At 37.5% G+C, this 27,936-nt stretch overlaps 1 protein-coding gene across 2 annotated transcripts in view; it reads left to right on the top strand.

The window, feature by feature from the left end:
- LOC311588829 (contactin-6) overlaps window positions 1–27,596 on the top strand; it is a 324,841-nt gene extending 297,245 nt beyond the window's left edge. The window contains exons 17-23 of one of the 2 annotated variants that reach the window (XM_084766812.1): window positions 2,356–2,426; window positions 6,550–6,784; window positions 6,913–7,028; window positions 9,102–9,288; window positions 23,851–23,963; window positions 25,618–25,786; window positions 26,618–27,596. In XM_084766812.1, coding sequence (XP_084622938.1) covers window positions 2,356–2,426; window positions 6,550–6,784; window positions 6,913–7,028; window positions 9,102–9,288; window positions 23,851–23,963; window positions 25,618–25,786; window positions 26,618–26,718 — 992 coding nt within the window. In that variant the 3' untranslated portion in view covers window positions 26,719–27,596. The remainder of the gene's footprint in view (window positions 1–2,355; window positions 2,427–6,549; window positions 6,785–6,912; window positions 7,029–9,101; window positions 9,289–23,850; window positions 23,964–25,617; window positions 25,787–26,617) is intronic. The other variant, XM_084766813.1, reaches the window with a different exon arrangement.
- Window positions 27,597–27,936: the final 340 nt, after the last annotated feature.

Genomic DNA, 27,936 nt, shown 5'->3' with positions numbered 1-27,936 from the left:
TTATCAAGAGCAGGTACCAATAACTTTCTTTTTTATGGAAGGTGATTTTAGTTTGTTTATTTGTTTGTTTGTTTTTGTAGTGCTTGGAATTGAACTTGGGGCCTGCCCTGTACCAGCCAAGTACTCTGAGAAGCAATGCACATCTTCCTCCTGACCTCATAATTTTGCTTTAGAGTTGATTATAGAAATATATTTGGAAATAATCACACTGAATTAAATAGTGCTGGTGTCTAGAGTTAAGAGAAGGTTGTTTTAGTTTATGGAAGATGACGTGAAGAACAAGACTTAAACTCTTCACTTCTGGCATTCTGGATATGAACCCCTTTCTGTGGATTCCCATACCCAAGATTTACCCAATTAATTCTTTACCCTCCACCCAGATGATCAACAGTTTCAGCTCCAAGTAGACCCACTGTGTCAGGTGTAGCTCTTGCATCTGGATACTAGCTTTGGCGTCCAGTTTTTGTTCCTTTATTTGTTTGTTTGATTTCCCCCACCACTTTGTGACTTTGGCAAGGTCTACCCCAATAACAAAGTTACTGCAGTAACACTGTATGCATGCTACTACCAAGCAATATTGCTCTCCTCGTAGTAAGACTTTGAGGTTTTCATGTTGACATTCTACGCAAGTCCACATATCATGAAAGGACCTGCCCACCCGCCTCTTTCTAGTCATCAAGACACACTTTTCCTCTAAATATAGTTAATTTTATAATTGAATTACAACAGGATGGGGTTAAGATATAGCATGGAAGTTAAGAGCTCTTTTGTTCCTGCTTTCCTGGATGACCTGGACTGAGTTCATAGCACCCACATTGAGTGGCCCACAGCCACCTGCACTTACAGCTTTATCTAGAACCGTCTCCAGTTTCCACAGGCCCCTGTGAACAGATACTACACACTCACACAGGCACAAACACACAGACATTTTTAAAAACTACATTTATAAAATGGAATATTTTCTACTTTTTATTATGTTGGAAACTAGAAAAAATTCATGTAAGTTTAATTTAAAAAGATTGCTTGCATAACTAAACTTTGGAAAAGTCTCAAATATATGTGATGCTGTCAAAGTGCAATATATCTAGAAACTATGTAGACATTACCATGATCATGATACCTTTGACAAAACAAATGACAACACTTAGTATGGCTTATTTCCACCTGATCTTTATGAGACTGATAAGAAAATAAAATGAAGGGTGAATTAACCTTAAAATATATGTTGGGAACAAGCCATCTTAAGAACAAACATTAGGTTATTGTAGCATCATTTTGTTGACAGAGTTAACCACCTGCCTAAGACGACAAAGGGAGAAGCCTGGGGTTCTTCAGATAGTCCAAATGGTCTGAAAAAAAATCTGACAGGAGTAGTTGAGTAGCCCCCAACACACACACACTCAATCATTTTCATCTTTGGCTAACATTTCCAAACATACCTGAAGATATCAATGCCAATTTCTGAATCTTGAATAAAAATGGTGCCGTTTAAGTAACTGCAGATAGTTCAGCATTTAGAAGTCATGCAGAAGATTTATCCATTATTACAGATTTAGGTTGGTTTTTGCTACTATGTCAAGATGAAGAATATTTTTAATCCTTTTAAGTGTGATACAATCTGTATTCTGGCTTCCTTCTTTCTCCCTTTGAGTCCTGTACCAGGACTTTCTATTTTACCGTTTACTTTGAGCCATACTTACCACTAATCCTCATAGAGTTGAATAGCATAGTATTCTTCCTAGTACATGAGTATTACCAGTGCCTTGATCTTAGATCCAAAGAGTAAGCTAAAGTCATAGAACTTCAGTTGTGTTTTTTTTTAACAGGAGAAATCTTGGATTTTACAAGGGAGAAGTTTAAAATTACTCTTACTCACTCCAGACTAATTTAAGTACAAGAATTTAGTTTTAAATGTTCAAATATCCCGATGGTTAAGAAAGGAAAAACATCCAGCTTGTTTATTGACAAAAAAATAATGAATTAATGCACTGCCTGAGTAACTTGTTTACAGCACTACTGTCTAATTAGGCACTAAATCAGCGGTGTCACCGTTACCATCTGAATGCAACATCATTTTGCCAATTAGTAGATGATGCATAATAATGTCAAACACACGATGTTACTTGATTTTTAATTAATTTTGGAGCCAAGGTGCCCATGTATCAAACAAAACTGTGTCCTCTCTCTTAGAAATTTGGATATGTGTAAACATCATTTATGTTCATTAAAAATGCAACAGTCTCTCAGTTTGCCAGGGTGAGAGCTTTGAAAGGTGAAACCCTCCCAAACAGAACTCTTCTTGATGAAGATATTCCTTTCATCCTAACCGTCCACCTTTCTCTTGGTTGTCTGCAGTCCCCATTGTGGCACCAATAAATATCAATGGAGGCGGTGGAGGCAGATCGGAACTTGTCATTACGTGGGAGGTAATTTTCTGTCCAACTAAGTTATTTTTGAACAAGAAAAAGTTTAGCTGGCCAGGAAGAATACTGGAAAAAAAATCTTTATTTGATCACTGCAGAGGACATATAAAATTCAGGGCATAAAAGCATATCACTCTGACAATGAATTATTTAGGGGTGGTATTATGCAATTCTTATTTCAACTAAAGTAAGGGAATGTGACTAGTTCAGCACAAATTGTCACATATAACTATAAAACAATGCCGGTATCTACTGAGATCTGGTCAGTAGTGTCATTAAGACTGGGTGGAATGGATACTGTTTTACTGACTAGCTATAGAATTCTTTCATTGTGGGTATGGTAGACTTCAAAGGCTAAAACTGATTATTGTTCCAACAGTGATCTTTACAATATCAGCTGCTCTTTTCCAGCATCTACATGAAGTCTTAGGCACATCCAATTGCTTTGCTGGTCATTCTACTTCAGCTTAACATATGGTTTCATTTTTCTTTTTCAGACTACAAGTTTTTGTTATCATTTGGTATCATAAACTTGAAGGCAGTCATTTCCAGTCTTTTCACATTGCAACATGATGTTGCCACTTTTGCAGTTTGCTTTCCAGAATGCTGCTGCAGAGGAGATATTTTTTAAAAGTATATACAAAAAAAAAATTCCTCCCAACATTTCAAGTAAATTTGCTGCTTTGTGTTGTTCGTCATTCACAAGTCCATTCATCTATGCCTATGCCCAGCTGCACGCAGCCTGCAGGGTAAAGGTTGGGCCTGAATGAGTTAGGGTCAATCAATCTATGATTCATCATTTGTACTTCCGTTCTTCCTTAGCTAGGAATTCCTCAGTATGTTGAGGAATGTAGTCATATCTTTACTGTTTCACCAGTTTTCACTTTGATTTCTCCTCCCTCATTCATTCTATTGTCTCTTGACTTGCCTGATTTATAGTTGTTCGGAGGAAAAAAGAACATAGGTCAAAAGATGTGGATTTCGGACTTATTTCTAGTTTTGATTCAGCCTTTATCAGGCACACACACACACACACACACACACACACACACACACACAGAGAGAGAGAGAGAGAGAGAGAGAGAGAGAGAGAGAGAGAGAGAGAGAGAGAGATGCAGATGCAAATACTCGACAGAGCACTGATATGTGTCTGATCTTTTTTCTTTAATTTTTTTGGCATATGGTCCTCAGGTGACATCCTACTAGATAATTTCAGTGGCCATACAGATGCTATTCAAGAGTATCAAACATATTATTCCTGCTCACATTGGTTAGTGTTAAACCTGTACAGCTCTTGTTTGGGTGTTTTATATTAGAGATTTTGTGGGTGCAGGTTCTCGGTCCTATATGGAAGACACCATTGCACAGCAGATAGTCTAGTCCTCTGGCTACTGTTTTTCTGCTCTATCGTTCACAATGTTTCCTGAGCCTTCAGGATAGAAGCTGTATTTTAGAGCTATCAATTGTGGTTGTATATCCCACGTTGTTTCTTTCTTTCTTTCTTTTGTTTTTTAGAAGTGAAACCTACATTTACCTACAATTATAAGGTATTTGGAATGCAGTTAAAAATTATACTGGCAAATGAAAAATGACAGTAGTAGGTCCTTCTTTAGAGTCTGTGGCCTCCCTATCCAAGGGGTATGAATTTGCTTCTTTCAACAGGCTTTAACTCCAATTAAATAGCTGTTTGTAGTATCCAAGATGTAAGTGCAACTATTGCACCTTTGGGGACATCTTACCATACTGGCCGTTCACTTCTGTTGTTCAGAGACATTACAGTTGTGTAGGACTATTGATTACTTTTTTCACTTAACGTCTTGCACCATAACTTCTCATACTATGACAACCAGTTTTCAAGGAAGAAAGTTCTAGGTTAATTTTGATTGATTTCTTTTCTAGTCGTTTAGACTAAAGTGTGAGGATTTATGCCACTCAAGTTCTTATTTTAAAACCAGCCTACAACCCACATGTGACTAGGCCTGTGTTTGTTTGGCATTGATTTAAGTAAAGTACAATTGAGCATTATTAGTCCTTATCAATTTTAATAAATTTTACCTTCAATAAAATTTCTGAGCTTTTGAGAACTTTCCCAATGGAAGGAGACAACTCTCTTTTCTATCTTCAACTGCTACATAAAGTTCTACATTATATGGCTCTTAGTCCATGTGAGAAAAATGAATGTAAGAACCTAAATAAGTCACTTTTGCCTCATGTTTAACTGAATTTCTCAGGCTCGGCCCTTTCTTGGATGAGCATTACAATGAGGAAGTGTACTTTACTGCAAAACGAGTGGTCTCTGCAAATAGAACAGGACATTGTGAAATCACATCTGAGAATAAAGGAGCTTCAAAGTAAATCAAGTGCAAGTTGTTGAATTCTTATAAACCTCTTGCAAATTATCCCAGACTAATTATCAAATTCTTGTCCCCTTTTCTCGAGAAAAAAGGTCTCATTCTTTCCCAGTTTTGTGAGCTGTGCTTTTTTCCCCTGCCTTTTTGTTCACTGTGTTTTTTAGACTGTTCCACGTGGAAGAAAATAGAGACTAGTTTGGGTCACCTCAGTTAATCGGGATTTATTTTAAAGCTACAATGAAAGTGATGAGGAAAGGAAAACAGTGTCTGCAACTGAGCAGCTAGTCAATTGAGAAAGGAGGCTATGGTTGATCTCTGTGGGACATAGGGGTTCTACTCCAGTCAGTTGTTCCTGTAATCTGGGCTCAGTCTCCTAGTTTCTTGTGCACGCATGCAGCTCTTTCCGTCTCCTTTGCTTGCAGTCTTGTGCAAGGCTACTAGCTATTTTCTCCCTACTTACTTCAGAGATTTGAGAGATGTGCGCTTAATTCATTTTGTCTTCTGCATGTGTGTGTGTGTGTGTGTGTGTGTGTGTGTGTGTGTGTGTGTGTGTGTGTGTGCGTGCACATGTCCATATGAAGATCAGAAGACAACCTGCAGGTGTCCTCCTCTTCCACCAATGTGAATCCAGAGATAGAACTCAGGTCCGAATGAGTAACAAGCACCTTTACCTGCTGGACAAATTCTGTTGCCTGAAAGCTTAGAAACAAGCAAACAAAGAAAAGCTTAGTTTCTACTTCCCCAATGCTTTTTCTTCCTTGTCTTTTCTCCTTGTTGCCTATGCTGGGTTTTACTTCGGTGCCTTCTAAACCTCAGGCTTCATATAGAAACTTTGTAAGGGAGTCAAATGGCTCTATTAATTGCTATAGGACATTAAAAAGTCTGCACCTTTTGCTCTGGAATGTGTCCCTGGGAGGTGCAGTACAAGCAGCAAGTTAAAGGGATTCAATAAGGAGACATGTGACCGTGAAAACCAGTACTATTGGGTCAGGTACACACTTACCTAATTTTAAAAAATTACAAAATAACACAACAAAATATTTTTCCTGCAGAAAAACACAAATTTGTTATTGATTCATAAATAAAATGTAGCTATAATCAGGTGCGATGTTTGTCACTGGTTCACATAATTATAATTTTCATATCTACAGGGTTCTGAAAAACATGTAGCAGTTTCATTTAGTGAGAAAAGTTTTAACTATTCTGTGTGAAATTATCAATGTATATTTTTTGTCAGGATAAATGCACATTAATGCTATTAGTGAGGCACATACTATAAAATGCTGGGAGTTTCTTTATGCTTTTAAAGATAATACTCTATTTCTTAAAATATATGTTATTAAAAAGTGATTATATCACACTCATCTTAGAAGAATTTCTTGAAATATTGAAAATAAAGTATATTTAGCAAAAGATAGTTGATAAGTTAATTTGGTGCTGAACTTAAAAATCCATGTAAGATTATGTTTTAGCTTGTACCATTAAAGCTTTCAGTCTTCTAGTATATTTTATCATGGAAATTTATGAATGATCAAGGAAAAAAATAAACATATGTAACACCTGCCTTATATTTCTTTTTGAAAGCTACAGCTGTCTATCTGAATACCTTACATTGGAAATATTTTCTTGAATGGCACTCTAAATAAAAATATTTTAAATTCTTCCTTAAATATTGTAATTATCCATAACTCCCTCTATAGAAGTAATCAACAATTACAATAAAAGTTTAAACAATTGCTTAAGAATGCTCAGTGATCAGTTGCCTTCTGCCCAAGTCCATTCCAGAAGAACTACAGAATGGAGAGGGATTTGGGTATATCGTTATGTTCCGGCCAGTGGGCTCGACAACCTGGATGAAGGAAAGAGTAGCACTTGTTGAATCATCAAGGTTCATCTACAGAAATGAGAGCATCATGCCCCTGTCTCCCTTCGAAGTCAAAGTGGGAGTGTACAACGATGAAGGAGACGGGTCCCTGAGCACAGTGTCCATTGTCTACTCTGGGGAAGATGGTAAGCTACCTTCAGCGTCAGAAGGCTTCCCCTTGTAACTTTACGTACAATTTGATTTTTTTGGTTGTTTGTTTCATTTAACTTGAGTCTCTCTCTTAAATACGGTGATGTCTTTTCCTTGATGATAGAACCTCAGCTGGCGCCAAGAGGAACTTCCGTCCAGAGTTTCTCTGCTTCTGAAATGGAGGTTTCCTGGAATGCCATTGCTTGGAATAGAAACACTGGAAGAGTGCTGGGCTATGAGGTAAGTCACCTTGACTACACTCTGGGTGTAGATGCAACAGATCACTACACAGTAGCCTTTGTGCAGAAGTTTGTTAAGATGACTTATGTCCTGTCATGTACTAGTATAGTCATTATTACTCTGCTTTACATCAGTGTACCCAAAGAGCCGATTGAACCAATTTTAAAAGAATATGGGATATGGTAGCTGGGGGAAGATGCTGGATAGATAAATTTATGATTTCTTCTGGCTTCTACATGCAATGCTGCACCTAGTCATACATACATTCTCACAGTTGGATATATACAAAAATTATTTTCAAAAAATAAAAGCATGAATAGCTTATTTTCACTCAGAATTTCAGAGCTTCAGTCTATATTTGGCCTGTTGCATTAGGGGTCACAGTGAAGAGAGCTGACTGTCAGAACACCTGCTTGCTGTAGCAGCCAGAAAAACAGTGATACAGGACAGGTCCAAGGTCACATTATCCCTTTCAAGGTCATGACCTCAATGATCTAACTCCCCCCTACAAGGCACCACCTCTTAAAGATTCTTCTACCTCCTCAAATTCATTGCCTGTGACAATTCTTTCAATACAGGAGCCTTTAGAGTAACAATGTAAGTCCAACAGGTAACAATGTTTTAAACTCAATACAGACTTGAGAGGAAAGGAACGTATCTATGTGACCTTAAGCAAACAAATTTACCACTATAAAATATCCAGTTTAATAGGCATATAGTTGCAATTAAGTAAGATGAGTAGCCTACAACATTTCAGGCAAAAATAAAAAGGAATGCATAAAAATATGTTAAGAAGACAGAGCTCATATGAAATTTTTTTGCCGCAGGGCGTGGTGGTGCACACTTTTAATCCCAGCACTCGGGAGGCAGTGGCAGATAGATGGCTGTGAGTTCCAGGCCAGTCTTGTCTACAAAGTGAGTCCAAGACAGCCAGGACTACACAGAGGAACTCTGTGTTGAAAAATAAATAAATAAATAAGGAAAGAAAGAAAGAAAAGAAAAGAAATATTCTTCTCACAATATTTCCTCTCAAGTGATCCTCTCAAGTAAATTATTTCATTATTCAAAGCAGTCATTATATTGTTAGAGAGGGTAAAGTCAAGCCTTTGTAGGTCTTAAACCACATAATTTTACTGAGAAATCTGCTTAGAATATGGCTTGAAGAGCTTTAATCATCGAGGTTAAGGGACCTAAGTGACAAGGGGAAAAATAATACAGATTTTCCTCAATTTCTTCCATTTAAACTATACAGAAAGACACAAATCACCTGTGTTTCACAAGAGTCAAGGACTGAGGGTATATAAAGGGAATGTCATTAATCATTTATAATTCTTCATCCTGCAAGTCCAGTGAGGTAGGACATGGATATTTTGTCTTCTATAGAACAACACCATTCCAAATATTTGTAGTTTTTTCTTGGATCCTTTCTCTCCCCGAAAGAAACAAAACCTTCTACTCATATGACAGATCCCTTTGAAATTCCATGTCTAGAATACCACCCTCTTACCCAGAGCCCTGGTGTTTATCTAATCTCTCTACTCCTACTTTTCCAACACTACTTATCTTCAAATTCTAAGGTATCTGTCCCCATTTCCCAGTCTTTGGAATGCATCCTATGCTTTCTTTATACATACACATTCCAACCTGCTAGATTCTTTTGTCCTGTTTCAGTGTGTCTGAAGCAATGTTTTACATAGCAAGCCATCACTGTGGGTGGGGTTGTCAATTATCCTGGGACTCCAAAAACTCTGAAAGAAATAGTCATACCAAAACATCTAAAAATTTGATTTATGACATGAAATTTGTTTTAGTCTGAATTATTATATACCCTTAATTAAAGCTGATAACCAATAACCTTTAGATAGTTCATTAATTCCTTTGGTAACCTACAAATGCCCAGGTTCTCTTTCTTTTCCATGGTGAGTATTTCTTGTTTACTCTCTATTCATATTAGATATTTATTTTGCAGGGGAGGTATATCCATTTTAATTAAATACATGGTTTATCATCTATACTCTTCTTAGCTATGCTTCAATGGCTGATATTTTTCATCATTTGGTTTTACCCACTCAGGTCTTATACTGGACAGACAACTCCAAAGAATCTATGATTGGTAAAACTAGAGTCAGTGGAAATGTCACTGCCAAGAACATTACAGGACTAAGAGCTAATACAATTTACTTTGCCTCTGTGAGAGCCTATAACACTGCAGGGACAGGACCCTCAAGTCCCCCAGTCAATGTCACCACCAAAAAGTCCCGTAAGTATACATCATTATCCAGGTCATACAAGGCATTAATCTGTGAGTAGCTAACCTTCCTGTGCTCTATGACCATTTTATCTTTCCCACTGCAAAGTTTTATTCTTGAGTCTGCTTGGTGATTTGGTTTGTGCCTCTACAGATAATATATAGCTATATATATAACTAATAATAGAACTAAAATAAACCATTTTGATATATTTGGAATTATATAAAGGAAGGATTTTGATTATATCTATAATTGAAATTACACATGCAATCTTAGCACTCAAGGAGGCAGAGGCAGTTGAATCTATATGAGTTCTAGGCCATCCTGTTCCACAAAGTGAGTCCATGACAGCCAAGGTTACACAGAGAAACCCTGCCTCAAAATAAACAAAACAAACAAAGAGAAAACTTCCTTTTTAATTTTTAAAATTCATTCATTTGTTTATTCACTTTATATCAGGACAGTTGCCCCTCCCTCCTCTCTTCCCAGTCCCCTCCTCCCTCCCTCTTACTCCCTTCTCTATTCCTCAAAAAAAGAGAACCCCAGCCACCCACCCCACTTTATCAAGTTGCATCAGTATTGAGTGCATCATCTTCTCCTGTGGTCTGAAGAGGAAGACCTGGAAGGGGAAGTGATCAAAAAGCAGGCAACAGAGTCCATGTCAGAACCAACACCGCTCCCCTTACTATGGGACCCACATGAAGCCTGCGCTGCCCATCTGCTACATCTGTGTAGGGACCTCTAGGGCCGGTCTATGCATGGTTAGTTGGCTCTGTTGGTCTTCTTGTGGAGCTCCTGTCACCTCCAGGCCCTTCTGTTCATCTCCACATTTTCCATAATATTCCCTGCATTTTGCTCAATGTTTGGCTGTGAGTCTCAGTATCTGTTTAGATCCACTGCTGGATGTGGCTTCTCAGATTAAATCTCTTTACAGGAACTTCTTCTCTGTGTGCCATAAAAAAGTATGTATTTTAGTTTATATTTCTGTTCATGAGTGCGCCTGCGTGTGTGTGTGTGTGTGTGTGTGTGTGTGTGTGTGTGTGTGTGTGTGCCTGCAGGGGTCAGAAACAACTAACGCATACACTTGGAGCTGGAGTTACAAGTGGTTGTAAGCTTCACAAGTGGGTTTTGGAAGCCAAACTCAAGTCCTTTAGAAGAGCGATTTGCAGCATCAAGGCAATGACAAGAGACTTCTCAGAATTTAGGTGGGCAAGAAGATACCTAAATTATACTTTTTTTCTTGTTTTCAGCCTTGAGGGATTATCATTGTCTCTGAGCAGAGGCAAGCAGGTGACTGACTCAAACGATAAGACAGGAAGACTGAGATTTTGAACTTTTATCGTGCCTTTAATTACCATATATTCCCCAGTGTTCAAGTGCCATCTCCGAGTACCTGTTCCAGTTCACATAAACTGAAATTTCCCAGACCTGTTTTACTCCTTTTTCTAACTGCAGATAGAATGGACAGAAATACTTCTCAGGAAAAGATTAGATAAGCATGCAGCCCTGCTCTACCTCCTGTTGTACACTGAGTCAGTTACATGTGTGCTTTAACTGTGCTATGATTATGCTAGTTTGAAGGAGAAAAGCCACCACAGTCCCATGTATTTGAATATTTATTTCCAAGTTGAAACTCTTTGGGAAGGATTAGGTAAGGAGCCCTTGTTGGAAGAGTTATACCACTGGTTGTAGGCTTTGAGATTTCAAAAACACTCATGCTGTTCCCAGAGTGTGCTCTCTGTGGGTGAAAATGTGAGCTCTGAGCTGTTCATAACACCTTGCATTTGCTCTGCCCTCACAGACTCTAACCTTCTGAAACTACAAGCCCAATTAAATACCTTATTGTATAAATTGCCTTGATCATGCTGAAGCAGGTTTAATTTTAGTTAACCTCAAGTCTGGATGGAAATATCCAGTCAACCACTGGTTTTAAAATTGTTCAGGCATTTATTCTCTCTGACTGATAGGTACCAAAGGACAGAGGAAAGGTGGTTGTTTGTAGTTCAATTAATAGCTCAGGCCAAATCAAGTTTTATTAGAAATGTATATTGGTATTAAAGAACTCCAAGATTCATAAGGTGATAAATTGAGAAACTTAGAAACATTTTACTGCAGCTACTGAGCCAAGACTTCGTTCAAATCTGGTATGTAATTGACTTGACCAGGTTAAGGTAGAATGAGCCTGGAAGTAAGGTGTGTGTGTGTGTGTGTGTGTGTGAGAGAGAGAGAGAGAGAGAGAGAGAGAGAGAGAGAGAGAGAGAGAGAGAGAGACAGAGAGAGAGACAGAGACAGAGAGAGAGACCGAGACAGAGACAGAGAGACAGAGACAGAGACAGAGACAGAGACAGAGAGACAGAGACAGAGACAGAGAGACAGAGACAGAGAGACAGAGAGAGAGACAGAGACAGAGACAGAGAGAGAGAGAGACAGAGAGACAGAGAGAGACAGAGAGACAGAGAGACAGAGAGAGACAGAGAGACAGAGGAGAGGGAAGAAAGAGAGAGGGAGACAGAGGCATAGAGAAACAGAGAGATTAATAAAACTTTTTTCTGTAACTTGAGTTTGTTAATTGGATTTCTCATGCACCTTAAATTAAATGTATATAGTTTATACCAATCTATTATATGCCTTTAAGAAGATATATCTTCAAGTTTATTTTATGGAACCAACATAGTCCTTCCAATAGCTCAAATGAAATTTATATTATATCTCAACAGTATTATTGTTTTTATCTAACAGAACAGGATTTCCTCATTAAGGAATATAGCTTTTCAAAGCAGTTATATTATGTAGGAATAAATTAATCTAGCATGCAGTATGTGGTGGTTTTAAATAGATATGGTCCACATAGACATAGGTTTGAATGTTCTGCTCATAAAGAGTAGCAATGTTAGGAAGTGTGGCCTTGCTGGAGGAAGAATGTCACTTTGCGGGTGGGCTTTGAGGTCTCCTATGTCCAAGCTATGACCAGATTGGCAGACAGTCTCCTGCTTCCTGTGGATTAAGATGTAGAACTCTTAGCTCCTTCACTCCTCCCCCACCCCCACCCCATGCCATGGATGCTGACATGCTTCCCACAATGACAATAATGAACTAAACCTCTGAAACTATAAGCCAGCCCCAATTAATTGGTGTCGCTTCACAACAATGTAACTCTAACTAGGACAGAAATTGATACCAGGGACTGGGGTTACAGACCTGATTATACTTTTGTTTGAAGGAATGTGGATTTGGGGGCTTTGAATTAGGAAAGCAGTGGAATGCTTTAAGCATGGCTTTATGGATGACACTAACAGATACGTGAAAGATAGTGGTTCTGAGGGTGATTTGAACTGTGGCGGTTTGGCTCAAGGGGTGTCACAGGAGAAAAATTTTAGAATGTTGCTTTTATATCTTTCTCTGTGATATTTTGGTAAAGAATGTGGCTGCCTTTTGCCCTTGTCAGAAGAGTCTACCTGAGGCTGTACTGAAGAGATTTAGATTATTTGCATTAGCAAAGGAACTCTCAAAACAGCCTAGTATGGACTCTGTTATGTGGTTTCTAAGGTTCACTCTTAGGAAGAACATTTTGATGAAACAGAGCAAGCTGAGCACACAAAAATGTGAAATGTACAGATTGAGAAGAAAAGGGGCACCAAAAAGTGGAGTGGAGATAAATCCTATGTTAAAGGAGATAAACAGATTAAGAAGTGGAATACAGGGAGTTGTGACCTCAAGGCAAGACTCCACCCAGCTAGGCTTCCATGTTGTGAAAAGGAATTAAATAACTTCTTGGGTCCAGGCTTCTTGGATCAAGCCTTTAATCCCAGGACAAGTTCAAGGACAGCCCATTTTAGGCAGTGAAGGAAACCATTGAAAACAAAGCTGGTCAAAATTCAATTGAAAGAGGGGAGCCATGTTCCAAGCCCAGCAAGCCGAAGACCATGACAGTGTCAGGTCAGCCATGTGGTTCTGGCTTTAAAGTCAAAGATAGAAGAAATGGGCTATGGAATCTCCTTCTACAAATAAGGAAAATCCTTTAAGCCAGGGCATGGGGTTGGGGAGGGGGGAGTTCCTACATGTAGGACCAGTGAGAACATTCTGTGAAAGGGTTATGGATCTCCTTCCACAACTAAGAAAATCCACTGAGGCCAGGTGTTTGGCAGGGATGTCCCTTCATGGAGGCCCAGAAAGTCCGTTATTTGAAGCTGTGAAGGGTAAATACCGTATTTCCATGGATATGCCAAGTGCTTAGAGATGCCAGAGCCGTAGGATACTAACTGAGGAAAGCTGCTAACAGGGTTCTATTCCTTGGTGGAACCAGGCCAAAAGAAAGAGTGTGTTGCAGTCAACGAGGCTGAAAGGAGTTAGAGATTTGAAGAATGTTTTGATGTGAGACGTGGAGATGCAGAGTTTTGGAATTTGCCCAGCTGGCTTTCAGTCTTGCTTTGGTGCAATATTTCCTCACTATGATTTCCTTCCCTGCATTTTGGCAGTTATATATACCCTCTGCTATGATATTTTAGAAGTATATGATCTATTCTTTTATTTTTATTTTATAGGGGGTTACAGTTAGGAGATTGTATGATTCTCAGAAGAGACGTCAAACTTTAGACTTTTCAACACTGTTGAGAATGTGATAGAATATGAGGATTTTTGAATTTGGACTAAATTTATTTTGCATTATATTCTGGCTACAAGGCCTATGAGGGCAGAGAGTAGAATGTGGTGGTTTGAATAGGAATAGCCCCCATAGACCCATGCGTTGGAATGCTTGGCCCATACAGAGTGGCACTCTTAGGAGGTGTGGCCTTGTAGGAGTAGGTGTGATTTTGTTGAAGGAAGTGTGTCACTTTGGGGGTAGGTCATGAGGTGTCCTATGCTCAAGCTCTGCCCAGTGTGGCAGACATTGCCCTTCTGCTGCCTGTGGATTAAAATGTAGAACTCTTAGCACTTTCTCCAGCACCATGTCTGCCTGCAAACCTCTGTGTTTCCTGCCATGATGATAATAGGCTAAACCTCTGACACTGTAAGCCAACTCAATGAAATGTTTTCCTGTATTAGAGTTGCCTTGGCCATGGCGTCTCTTCATAGCAATGAAAAACTATCTAAGGCACAGTGTTCAGAGGAAAATGAGAATCCACATTCTCACCACCACAATGCCATAGCCAATCACGTGGAACCATGCAACTATCAATCAAAGCCTTTAAAGCTATAAGCTAAAATAAAATTTTCTTCCATAAATGTTTCTTTTAAGCGTTTAGTCACAGCATTTACAAAAGCAACTAATCAAAGAGTGTTCACCTCAGATGCTGTCAGTACAGTTTTCTAACTTTGATATTCTTTCCTCTTTTACCCACTTTTGAAGATCTCTGAGGTTGTGTTGAATGTTCTGTAATGTTCCACACTGGTTTCCTTCTTGCGACATTGTAGTCTCATTCCCTTCCACAGGCTTTTCTTTTTTATATATGGTAACATCCCCATTGACTATGGGGATCTAGGGCATGGATATGATAATTATGTTCAAAAATCTTAATTTGTCCACCAAACTAGCAGCTTATTGGCCACTGTCCTGTCTAAAGACCTCTGGGTTTGTTTGTTTTTATTTTCTCACTTAAAATTTTTTTTCCAATTCAGGTGTTCCTGTGTGCATTTCTGTACTTGAGAATACAAATGCTGGGGATATCTTTGCCCTAGTAGCTCTTAGACTGTGAGCCTAGAATCTCCTCACCCTGTGCCATCTGAATTCTTCCTTTTCCTCTTTACAATGTTAATCATCTCTCTTTATCTAGATGCTCAAATTCTTTTTCAACTGGAACTCAACAAAGATTTTTTTTTCCCCAGAAAAAACATACTTATTCTCATCTTCCTTCCCTGAATTTTTATTGCTTATATTGTTTAGTATACATTTATCTTTCTCTCCATCTCACTATCACTCTCTGTCTGTATCTGTCTGTCTCTGTCTTTGTTTCTTTCCCGTGTCTGTCTCTCTCTCTCTCTCTCTCTCTCTCTCTCTCTCTCTCTCTCTGTGTGTGTGTGTGTGTGTGTGATTTCTTAGGTATTTTTATTTTTGTCTTGAAATTTAAAGCATGTTTATTTATAAAATTTTTCTTAGACAATTTCACACCTGCACATAACGCATACTGATGACTCTCACCCCCACTGCCTCCCATAACCTTATATCCTTGATCAACCCTTCATCCACAGCAATAATTCTCACATATTCACATTTGTTTATTTGATTTCCTGGCCCACTAAATTTATCCAGTGCATCTTTGTGACCATCGGTTTGGAGTTTTTCCTCAGATGCTTGTAGAGTCAATAGTGGCAGGGGGAAAAAAGAGACTCTAATACTCATTTCCTTCAATAGATGAGTAGCCAATAATTCAGCAGTAAAGGGTAAGGCCTGCTAAATCCGTAGCCCTTCCACAGCTGATTGTTGACAAGAACCAGAGTCCAGCTCTGGATGAGGGTCGGGCTGGGAAGAGTGGTGAATGTAAGAGCGACAGAGGGAAGAAAGAATCAGCTGAGGGACACCACTCAATTTCTTTTGATGAGAGACAAGACAGAGAGGAAGCCTTAGTCACTTTACCTGCTCTGACAACTTGTGTCTCTTGTAAGCTTTATTTATATTCAAAATCATTTCCTTAAAGACTTTAATCATTGATTACACAGCTTGAAATCTTTTTTGGTTACATAAGTATATAGGAACAAGGGGAACAAAGTAAGCAACAGCAAGTTTCCTGAGAACTAAAAATTAACTTTAGGATAAAATCAGTTTTCTTTTAACTCAAAACTTTCTTCCTTATGGTAGGTATTGTAAAGCCTTGTGGTTACAAAAGATGTTAAACAAAGTGACCCTATCTGATTTTGTTTTAATTGGCATACAGTTAATAGGTCAAAGATCAATCCCTCCACCTGATACCCTAACCTTATCTTCCTGACCCTTAGTGGATCCTTTCTTTTCATTTTTTATATTTAAAACAAAACTATCATTTTATAATATTATGCATCCTTTTTACTTAGAGGCGGCTATCCTTTTGTCTTTCCATAACATCCGAAAAGTCCTGGCCTCTCAAGTTTATTTAAAAGGGCAATCAGTTTACTGAGCCAACATGCCTGTTTCTGTGACTTTGTCTTGAACTCCTGTATCAATACAATTTCTATCTTTTCTGTAGTTTTGTAAAGAATAGAAAAGTATTAGAACTTTAGGACTACCTCCAATGTCTTCCTTTAACTTTATCATGAACTTTTACTTCAATACAATTTCTATCTTTACTATAATCCTGTAAATGAACATTAGAATGTTAAAACTGTTTTTGTTTGCCTTGAAGCAGGTGTCTAAGTCTGTTGATAATGGCATGACCAAGATCTCTTTCTTTCTAAACTAGTTCCTAGTTTCCGAAGCTGAGCATAAAGACCTAGTGATTTTAAGCACACTTTGTCAGCTTTCAAAGTTTCCCTAAAATTTCCTTCTTTATTAATTCTTGTAAAATCCTGTGAGTCATTTACCGAAATCATTTATTAATAATCTAACAATGAATCTGAATAAGTTCTATAAAAGACTCAATTTTCTGCATAGTTGTATTTTCCCAGGGAATCACCGATAACTTTATTACTTTTTATTAGCATCAGCTTTTACTAATTTCCAATACTAGCCTTTGGAGAGAAGCCCCTAACAGTGAGGAATGTCCACAGTACAGGGTCAGTCCAAGGCATCCAGGCACTGGAACGTTGTCAGGCAGTGCCCCCAGAGTTCTTGGCCTCACCAGACAAGAGCTGCGCATTCTGGATAAACACAATTGTTGTGAGTTAAAGTTTGCATTGACATAGCTAGCATAACATTTCACAACTGTTCTTGATGTCTTCTGGCTCTGAAGTATCCAGTTCTTCTCTCACAGTGAGGATAAGAGATACATTACTTCTTTAAAATAAGCCTATGATCATCCCAGCATCTTGGACAATCACTAGTCTATATTCATTTTTCTTTCTCTTAAGGGGCGGTGTTTACAATTAAAGCTGAGAGATTCTTCTGTCTATGGTTATAAGCAAAACTTTGGAGGCAGTTCTTGCAGTGCTGAGCTAATTTATCTTCTGAAGCTTAACATTTTAAAAAAAATTTTTTTGAAAAAGACATCATTTCCTCCCTTCCCTTTATTCTTTTATTTCCTCCAACCCCTCCAATTTACCTCTTGATCTCCCTTAGGCTCTCAAATCCATAGGCTCTTTTATGTACATACATACATATGTACATACATAGATACACACACAAACACACTCATACAACATACACACACACACACCCTAAACAAATAAATACAATTATGTTACTTATAGGTATATTATTTAGGATCAATCATTTGATATTGAATAACCAATATCAGATGGGACTCTCTACTTTGGAATACTATTTTTCTTACTCTAAGCATTTCCTTGTTTCCTGTAGCGCTTTGTCTAGGTGTGAGATTACACTATCCCCTCCCCTTTCAGTAGCATTTCCCTTGGTCTTAATTATTATTCAGGTCTTCTTTAGGTAGCATGCTGATTAGACTTCCTGAGTGTACCTCTCCTGCATTTCTAAGAGACACTATCTCCCAACAAACTTCCTGTTCTGTGTCTTATGATCTTCCTTCCCCTTTTCTATAATGGTCCTTGAGCCTTAAGTTTAAGGGTTGTCTTGGTACTCCTAAGGCTAGTGAAGTAATGGATCTTGGAAGAGAACCTACAATTTTCACTTCACTAGACCATCTGATTACATTCTAAATATTAATCTTTATGCCTACAGTTAAGTGTAGTTTGTATCTCTTATCAAAGAAATTTCTTTTTCAAATAGATAGAGACCATTACAGAGAAATACTGATGCTTACATTGCAGAGTGCAAGTGGCCCTATGGTACATACATCCAAATGATAAATCTACAACTAGCATTTTTGTTCTGTCTTTAAGTAGACCCTCAGTTTATAGGGTCCCTGTCATTTCTAATAACAGAAAAATGTCCTGTTTACAATGCTACCAATTTTGTTCTTCAGAATATTTGTATCTGAGAAGAGATCCTGTAACTTTGGGCTATTGTGAAACAGTGTAGCATAGCATAAGAGTGGGACTCCAGAGTGAGATAAATGGGGACATGAATAATAACTCATGCATATACTATCATTTTGACTTCTATAAATATGTCTATTGTGTATATGTTCCAGAGGGGATGCATCTCTGTGTGCTTCTGTGGTAGTCAGAGGACAAACGTGAGAGTATATCCAACTACTCTGAGAAAGGGCATCCTATTGGTTTATGACTTATCTATTAGACTAGAATAGCTCACTCGCAAGTCTTATGGATTCTTCTGTCTCCATCTTCCTGGGTAGAGATGTCAAGGATGCAGCACCACACCAGGCATTTTTAAACCTGAGAATTGAAGTCATGTTTGTGAGGAACCATTTTATCAATGGAGCTATTTTACAAGCCCAGGTCTTAATATTTAATAATTATGAATATATATATATATATATATATATATATATATATATATATATATATCCAAAAAACAGATCTGAGGATAATGCTTACTTCTGAAATTTGCTAAAGAACTTAAGGATATAACATATCTAAAGGAGACCCAATGGCGAAAATGCTGTGAGAGCTCACTGGATAGCAACATGTACTACACTACTTGGTCCATAATTTCTTTTTTTTTTCCTTTTTTTATTAATTTATTCTTGTTACATCTCAATGATTATCCCATCCCTTGTATCCTCCCATTCTTCCCTCCCTCCCATTTTCCCCTAATTTCACTTTGATTTGTGTGTGTGTGTGTGTGTGTGTGTGTGTGATGCTCCCCCACCCCGCCATTTTAAAAGCAATAAAAGTACTGCTACTTTCACTTTCTTTCATTGTATGAATTTTTTAGAGAAATTTTCATCAGAGGCCACAGAAGGACACCCAAAGAGTTAGAGGTGAAATGGCTTTAATGAAACATTGAAGGCAGCCCTGATTCTAAGTGGTATCCTTGGATTTAACTTTGATTTTCCCTGTCCTTGAGATGACATGAAGATTCCCTCTGAATACTGGTAGAAAAAAAATCTTCATCCATCATACACTGAAACTGTCACCATCTAAATTTTCAATTTGGTACTTGCTTTTTCATTGTAAAGTCAGAAAAACGAGAACTCACATTTACCAAAATCTCTGCCTCATGTGATTGGCTATCACAGCAGGCAAAGCTGCAAAGACAGAATTTTATTACTTTTTTTTTAAATATAGAGATTCTGTGTTCGACACAATGAGTAGTGCTGCCATGAGCCACAGAGGCTTAAGTTCTGAGGTATGCTTGCTTGCTAATAATTTCTCTCTTACTGTGTAAACATCCCAGAACAAAAGAAGGACAAATGAAATTAATACAAGTTGTAGGAAATACCATGAAGAAAACAAGAAGCCAAGAAACACACAAGAAAGAGTATATGGTGAGGGATGCATGTTTGGATAAACATGCACAATTTGGAGAGTTAGAGGTCAAAAGATCTCTATGTATGTATGTATGTGTCTGCACATATTTAGACATATATAAAGCTTCATGAGTGTATTATTGTTCACATTTAAGGTGATAATGGTGGTGATGATAGGGCAGTGACTATTTTAAAATAATGCATCTGATGTGCTTGGAAGTAACACATCTTAGTAAAAATAATGCACATTCAAGAGAGCCAAATGGTATGGCAAATGCATGAGACCCGTACAGACATCTCGTAGATGGTGCTTAGATTTACAAATAAAAGGAAACAATATTTACGTCAATTCTAGGAGGAACAAAAAATGTAAACAAAACATTGCATCTGTTGTAGAAAGTCACATTTAGACACTGTAACAAAAAGTGTTTGCAAATTTTGGCTCAATTTGGACATGGATGTTGGCTGAATAGCACTCTGTACTGGATTCTTTCTTGCTGTAAATATGCAATCAATCCATATTTAGACATAAAGGAAGCATTAAGCTTTTATTTCATCTTGCACTTATGTTCTTTCTCTCTTGCCCAAATGTCAACCCCATGCTGTTACTTAGAAGTGTAACATAAGAAGTTGTTTTTGAATTGGGTTCACAGTGTGAACTACAGCTGAATATAAATGCCATCTACAGAAAAATTGATTACAGGGAAACCATTAGAGCTGAGAAGGGCTAGTTTAATGCCGTTCTGTCACTTGATTAATAGAACATGATTTTAGTCTTTGGAAATTGCCTGCAAAATTTAAAACAAAGGAGAAAAAGTGTCTGTTGAGTTTACCATTCATGCATGGGATGCAAACAACACAATATGTTTCAAAAGCTCCATGTGACAAGTGCTTTGGCTTTCTTACAGTACCAGAAATGTTAATTTCATTAAAGAAATTTGCTGTATGCTTTAATCCTGTATATCAAACCTAGATTGTTCACAGTGGAAATACTAAAGTGATAGCTTCCGAAACAGCTTTCAGGGGTTCTTTTTGCTTATTTGTTTTTGTTTTTGTTTATTCTAATGGAAGATAGATGACAATGATGCCCATGTTTTTAAGTCAGTATAAAATAAGGACAAAATGACCATAGGACATAACTTCCTAGACAATTAAATGAGGCCCTTTCACTGCATCTTCCTATTAAGAATATGTAGTGAACTAAAGAGCAGCATCACAAAGGAATAATGTTCAAATTATGCTAATGATATTTAATAAATGAATCATTTGCAAACATTCAGAATTATATTATCAGTGGCAAACCACTCCGAACTCAACCAGTTATGCTATAACAGGCCAATGGAGAGATGCTCTATCTAGGAGAGGCTAGTGATGGTCACTGAGACTTTAATGCAAACCTCTGGCAAAGTGAAAGCTTCCTATTGTATTTCATATGAACCAAGAATTTTATAAACTAGGAATTATGACTCTCATTTCAGAGATAATAAAGCTAGGGCCCTTGGGTACAAGTTTGGCTCTTTGACCTCGAAATCAGAGTCTTTCTACCCTCCAGACAGCAAGAGAAACCAAACATTCGAAGTAATCCGTGTAATTGGTCATACATACCCAGGAGCTCTTCTCATGGTATGCCCATGGGATGCTTTGCAATCTGCTTTGAAGAAACAAATACATACATATCAATGACAAGGTTATTGCCAAAGTCACAGCTGTATGTCTTTCAAGGGAGACAAAGTCGGCTCCCAACTCTTTGCCTGTTGCTTCAACAGTGGACTAAGTATTGTAAGGGATCCTTTTTATACTAAAACAGTTGAACAAACAAAAGCTGCAGCAATAAATGAATGAAAATTTCAGAGAACAAAACAAAAACAAAAACAAAAACAACAACACCCTACCAGTGATATCGAAGGGCTGAATTTACATGCGCACTGTGTTGATTGCATGATGTTGTTAGTTTTGATGCATTGTTGTGAAGAAATGCATGCAAAGAGTATTTTAGAAGTTACCAAGTCTCTGATATCTTGTGAGAATTTTTATATTAGCCTTTTATAGCTTAGAAAGATATTATAGAATTAATTTTGGAATAAACTAAAGGAAGATAACTATAATAAGTATGCTACCACAGAGCCCACATAAATAAAAACATCATTTGACTATTGTTAAATGTGTACTAAACACAGATATTTCATGCTTTTAATTGTAATTTGGTTTGTAAAGAAATGATCTAGCATATGACCAGTCATATTGACCCATATAAATATGTATGAATGGCTATAGGTCTGACAATAGTAATTTGAGCTTGATTATAGGGAGGCACAATAAATGCACTACACCCATTTTGTCACCTGTGAATCATGCCAATACCCGCTGCATTTTCAATGTGACAAACAAAGTAAGACATTGAGTAGTTTAAGGTTTAGACTGGCTGGTGCATTTCTTAAGTACATCTGAACCATCAGGTTATTAGTGTTTGAGCCATACACTCTGCCAGGTGTTGAAGATACAGAGTAGAAAAAGGACACATGTCTTCATAATCTTACAAATATATGAAAAGGGCCAGCTGTCTTTCAATGAAATGAAACTGTAGTAAATAATAATTGGACCTCATGAAACTACTCGGTAAACACTTCTCCAGCTATCACATGAGAAATCTGGCAACAAGGCTAAATGATCAGAGGTGGGCTTGGGGCGGGTGGCATTAGCAACAGCCCTCATTCAGCATGCTGAGCATATGCCATTGACACCAGCAGCTGATTCAAAATGCTCAAAGAAGTAACATAAGTTTCCATCATTGCTCTAATGAGTTAAATACTAGGCTCACTTAGCATCACACTTTCAGAAACGAAACATCTTGCTGGGCAGTTTTATCTCTGCCTTGGCTTTCCAGATGAACTATTTTTAAATCTCTCATTTTTTTTTCAATCTCAAAAAAATAATAATCATGTGGATTCTTTGAGAAGCAATGTGTTGTCATGGCAAAAGCAGTGGACTGGAGCCAATAGCACAGGATTCTGTTTTGACTCAGCTACTTGCTAGCTGCATATTTTGAGACAAGTGACTTCTTACTCTACAAGTGACATTATAGTTATCATATGTATATCATTAAAGTTGAACTCTATTATTTTAGGAGGGTGATGCTACACCTTCCCTTCCATATGTGCTACTCCTTCACTCCCACACAGCATTAGTTTTAGAGGACTGAGAACCCCAATTTCGCTTCATAGTAGATGTTTTTTGGAGTGATCAACATACTAGTGTAGATTGTCTCTATTTCTGGGTTCACAGAACATTATTAATAATATGAAGTGTGTTTTTTTTTAAAGTACATAGCCACCCTTTGTTGAACTAACATAAACATGTGCCCAAATGAAGGTTCCCTAATCATATGCTTGACAAAACACCTAATTTCCTTTAGAATTTTAGACTGGGTTATTCCCATTTAAAGGAAGTTTCAAACTTTAGGTAGTGTGCACAGTTGTGATTTCTGCCACATACACTGAGTGACAAAGAAGTGGCCTATGGAAAGCTGGCCAGGCACTATAACTGTGCAATAAGAGATGCAAAGGGGATGTTCTCACTTGGTGACTCTGTTTCCCTTTAGACTCTGCCATATTTTGACAGAGTTCTAAGAAATTATCCTATATATTTCATACTAATACTATTTTGCTTAAAATATTCTAAATTGGTTTTGTTAATTACAGTTAAAAATAGTAATATAGCATGCAATAGTAGATAAGTATTAGGAATGAAATATATGTGAACACTTGAATACAGTGTGTATGTGTCTGTGCATATATGTAGAATGCTTCCAACTTAAATTTAGTTAACACATTCATTGATAAAATAGCCAATTCCAAAAGTATATAACAGAACCCTTCATCTTTTTCTATATTATAAAGTAAGCAAATGGAACCTCAATGATACTGGACATCCAGAAAATCATTATTGATTCACAAGTCTGTCAAAAAGAGATTCTCAAATGACCTAGAATTTGAGTAAATTTGTTCACTAAGATTAGATCACTATGATATTTCAAAAAACAATAAACCATGTTTGCTCCTTTTATGCTAATGATGGGGACTTATTTTTTCTTTTCATGTTGCTGCATTATACTATTAGGTAATTAATATTCATTTGGATCTTTATTGTATTTTAAAGCTCCAAGTCAGCCACCAGCAAACATTGCCTGGAAGCTGTCAAATTCTAAATTATGCTTGAACTGGGAGCATGTAAAAACCATGGAAAATGAGTCTGAAGTGCTGGGCTACAAGGTAAGTATTTAGATTTCTACTTAATCATTTTAACTATGTTATTAAAGAGTCCTCAGTGTTTCAATCAAATAGAAAAATTTTACGCATGTGAATACTTGAGGGTTTTAAAAAACATTGTTTGCAAAAAAACCTTTGCTACTTTCAATTCTTCATCATAAAAGTTCTGTGTTCTAGGCCCAGTAATGGATATGGAGTAATGTGATATGGAGAATGAGAAATTCAAATCCTGCTGCATGAAATCTTTTTCTCCATGTGATTGCCCTTGCTATTTAGAAATAGAAGTTCTTTGGATTTGTAGATAGGATACATGACTGATGTCAAAGGATTAGTTTAAATGGACTATTAGAAATTAGGATACAGAAGAGATGGGCTCTTAAGAGCACAAAATGATTCTCACAGGAACAGCACTGACTACCAAGAACATCTCTAAGTGCACAGAATAAGTAATCTCCATTAGTGATAATATAAATTAACTCAGGGCAGACATATATATTTAGACATTTGTAATGGTTCTAAACTGAACAATGGCTTTTCATAGTAAACCCTAAAGCTAATATACACAAACTTCATACTTGAGATAAATTTACTCCAAATCCAGCAATATGAATCCTTTCATTTTCTGAGAAGAAGGAAAGGGGGAATGGGGGAAATGTAGGGAGGGTGTGACCAGGAGAGGAGGAAGGAGGCTACAATCTGGATGTAAAGTGAATATGTAAAATAAAAAATAAATTTAAAAATATAATGATGAATCACCTCCGCATATTTGCCTGTGAGGAACAGGATGTCAGTAATGGTTCTCTCATTATAAGTGAAAGCATTGTTATAAACATGTCCGTTATCCCTCGTCATAACAGCACCTGAACCTTCAACAAACCCCAACCCCATCTTTATTTTTAATTTATTATAATTTATTCAGATTACAACCTGAATGTTATTCCCTCACCTGTATCTTTCTGTTTCCGCTCTCCCTCCCTCTTCATGTCCCCTAGACCTCTGACAGAAGGGGACCTTCCCCCCATATGGCTGCCACAATTCAGGTCTCATCTGGATAGACTGCATCCACTGATGCCTCTGGGCCTCCCCACCAAGGGGAAATGATCAAATTGGGGCAACCAGAGTTCATGTCAGAGGAAGTCCTCACTCTCCCCATAACCACAGAGAGTGAGAGGTGCATTGGCTAGATCTGAATAGAGGGTCCAGGTTTACCGCATGCATTGTCCTTGGTTGGTGCAACGATTTGTTCAGGCTCCCCTGGGTCCAGATCTACCAGCCTTGATGGTCTTGTGGGGCTCCTGAACCCTCTGCGTCCTTCCATCCCCTCCCATTCTCCTATCCCCTTCTCATCTCTCCTGATCCCCCACTGGGTGGAGTCTCTCAGATGACTTCTATGTCTATTTGTTGTTGTTATTTTATTTTATTTTTTATTAATTTACTCATATTACATCTCAATTGTTATCCCATCCCTTGTAGCCTCCCGTTCCTCCCTCCCTCCCGCTTTCACCCTTTTCTTCTCCCCTATGTCTGTGACTGAGCGGGACCTCCTGCCCCCCTCTATATGGTGATAGGGTATCACTGTGAGGACGGATAACTGATAACAGGCTATCAAGAAGAGACTTGACTTCTATGTCTTAATTTGAGTCTTTCTTTCATGCAGATCCTCTATCGGCAAAACCGACAGAGTAAAACGCATGTTTTGGAAACAAACAACACATCAGCTGAGCTTCTGGTTCCATTTGAAGAAGACTATCTGATCGAAATAAGAACAGTCAGTGATGGCGGAGACGGAAGCAGCAGTGAGGAAATAAGAATTCCAAAAATCTCCAGTGAGTTGAGCTGACGTTTTCTGGCATAGATTTATAATCTAGGCAGCTGAACACCACAGTTCCAAGGGGGTTTCTAATTGTTATGTAAATGTTGAGTGACAAACTAAAAGCACCTTGTTTCCATTTTCAATTGTGAGCCAGAGGTGACAAGCCAGTTCTCCTTAAATCTTAACAATAGGCATGCATTTTTACAATTCCTTTATTTCCTCATTTTAAAATTTAAAATTAAACAATAAAATAGTGAAATAAATAAAAACAAGGAGGAAAGAAAGAAATATAGGGAGGAAGGGGGAGAAAAGGTAGAATAAAAGAAAAAAGGTATAATTTCCTGATTTATTATACTGGCATAAAATTTAGAACTTTTGTTTTTTGGGTTTGTTTGTTTTCAAAACTGGACAAAGGTTTCAAAGCAGAAATAATGAAAGTGAAGCATGCAGAGCTATGCTGTTTTTTTAGTGTTTGTGGCATACACCACTAATCAGTCATGGCATTTATACTGGAGCCTTCTCAGTCATTTTCCAATCAGGCCAATCCCAGAGTAAGCACACACTACTAGCTGGCTTTGCTTTAGAAGCACCATGCTCTCACCTGCTAAATGTTGGTCAGTTCTAGTATGTTCAATCAGTCTTCACCCATTTGGATAGTTTTCTTTTTTACTTTTACATATGAGATGGCATCCTAAGGTGGAAGGAGTTGTTTTTTAAACTAAAATTTAATGCAATACAATATTACTAGAAGACAAACATGACTGTGTAGTTTCTGCCTTGTGGAGTTAATCCATTTAGCAGTTTCACTTCATGTTGATTGTTATTTGGTGTTTGTATTTTCCAGGTTTGAGTTCCACAGGAGTTCAGATCTTAAAGCCCAGGCCCCAGTTCCTGTCAATGGTTGGGATTTTTTACTGTTTTGCTATTCAACCACTTTCACGATGAATCAGTCCATGGATCTTTGGGAATTTTCTGAAAGCAAATCATTCTGTAAATACATCCCCAAGCCTTCATCACAAGACATATTCTTAATACAGACTTGTTTGGAAAGAAAAAATATGTATATTACTAAGATCTTGTAAATATCTGTGGTACATTAATAAAACAGTTTTAAACACTTTGAAACACTTTGAATTTTAATGTTCACACATCATTACACATTTGAGGGTACCAAATTAATCTGAGGATATAAAACTGCTGTGTCTTTCAGGTAACTTATATGAAGAATATAAATAGCCACCTATAACGATTATAGATATGAGACAGGTGTAAATCCATGTCCATTTTATGTGCTCCTGGCAATATACTTCACTGTATATTTACAGTCCTTAGCCCCATTTGAAGCAAAATACAACCATTTGTTTGTAGTTGGGAGTCTCCCAGATATCAGATTCTTAAAATCCTGCCACTGCAATTTCTGAATCAAGTTGGAAGAAATATTTTTACCTGAAAATATATAGGTATGTATGGTGATCTTCTCTTCTCCAGTTTTAGAAGGCCTGATAAGTAAAGAGCAAAGAGGGAGGAGTTTTAGATAAGAAAACAGAAATGAAGATAAATGAGCACTGTTTGAAACTAACACATATTCCTCTAAATGAAACTTTTGTGAATAAATTCCAGCTACTTCTTATAAACTGATAGTTTCCCATATGGCTTTACTTTTACACAATAAAAAAAAATCTGGAAAAATATTTGTTTGAGCAGATTTTCTACATTGTAATCATAGTGAGTTTTATAATTAATAATTAGGGCAGTAAGATAAGGTAAAATGACAAAAAGGTAATAAGGTACCAGATCCAAGATATTATGTTTTAGAGGAGTTCATTAAATGAGCATGGAGCTTGGGGAGAGAAGGAAAAGGGGAAGGGATACCCCAGAGAGAGAGACATGGAAGAGTAAGAAGAAGAAGAGGAAGAAGAAGAAGAAGAAGAAGAAGAACAACAACAACAACAACAACAACAACAACAACAAGAACAAGAACAAGAAGAACAAGAAGAACAAGAAGAACAAGAACAAGAAGAACAAGAAGAAGAAGAAGAAGAAGAAGAACAACAACAACAACAACAAGAAGAACAACAAGAAAGAAACAGAGAGACAGAGAGAGAGAGAGACAGAGAGAGAGACAGAGACAGGAAGAATAAGAAGAAGAGAGAGACCCTCATG

This window comes from Acomys minous (genome assembly GCF_964271855.1).
Source record: "Acomys minous genome assembly, chromosome: 17".
NCBI lineage: Eukaryota > Metazoa > Chordata > Mammalia > Rodentia > Muridae > Acomys > Acomys minous.
Note: the sequence above shows the minus strand (reverse complement) of the source record. Positions and strands in the feature narration are given on the sequence as shown.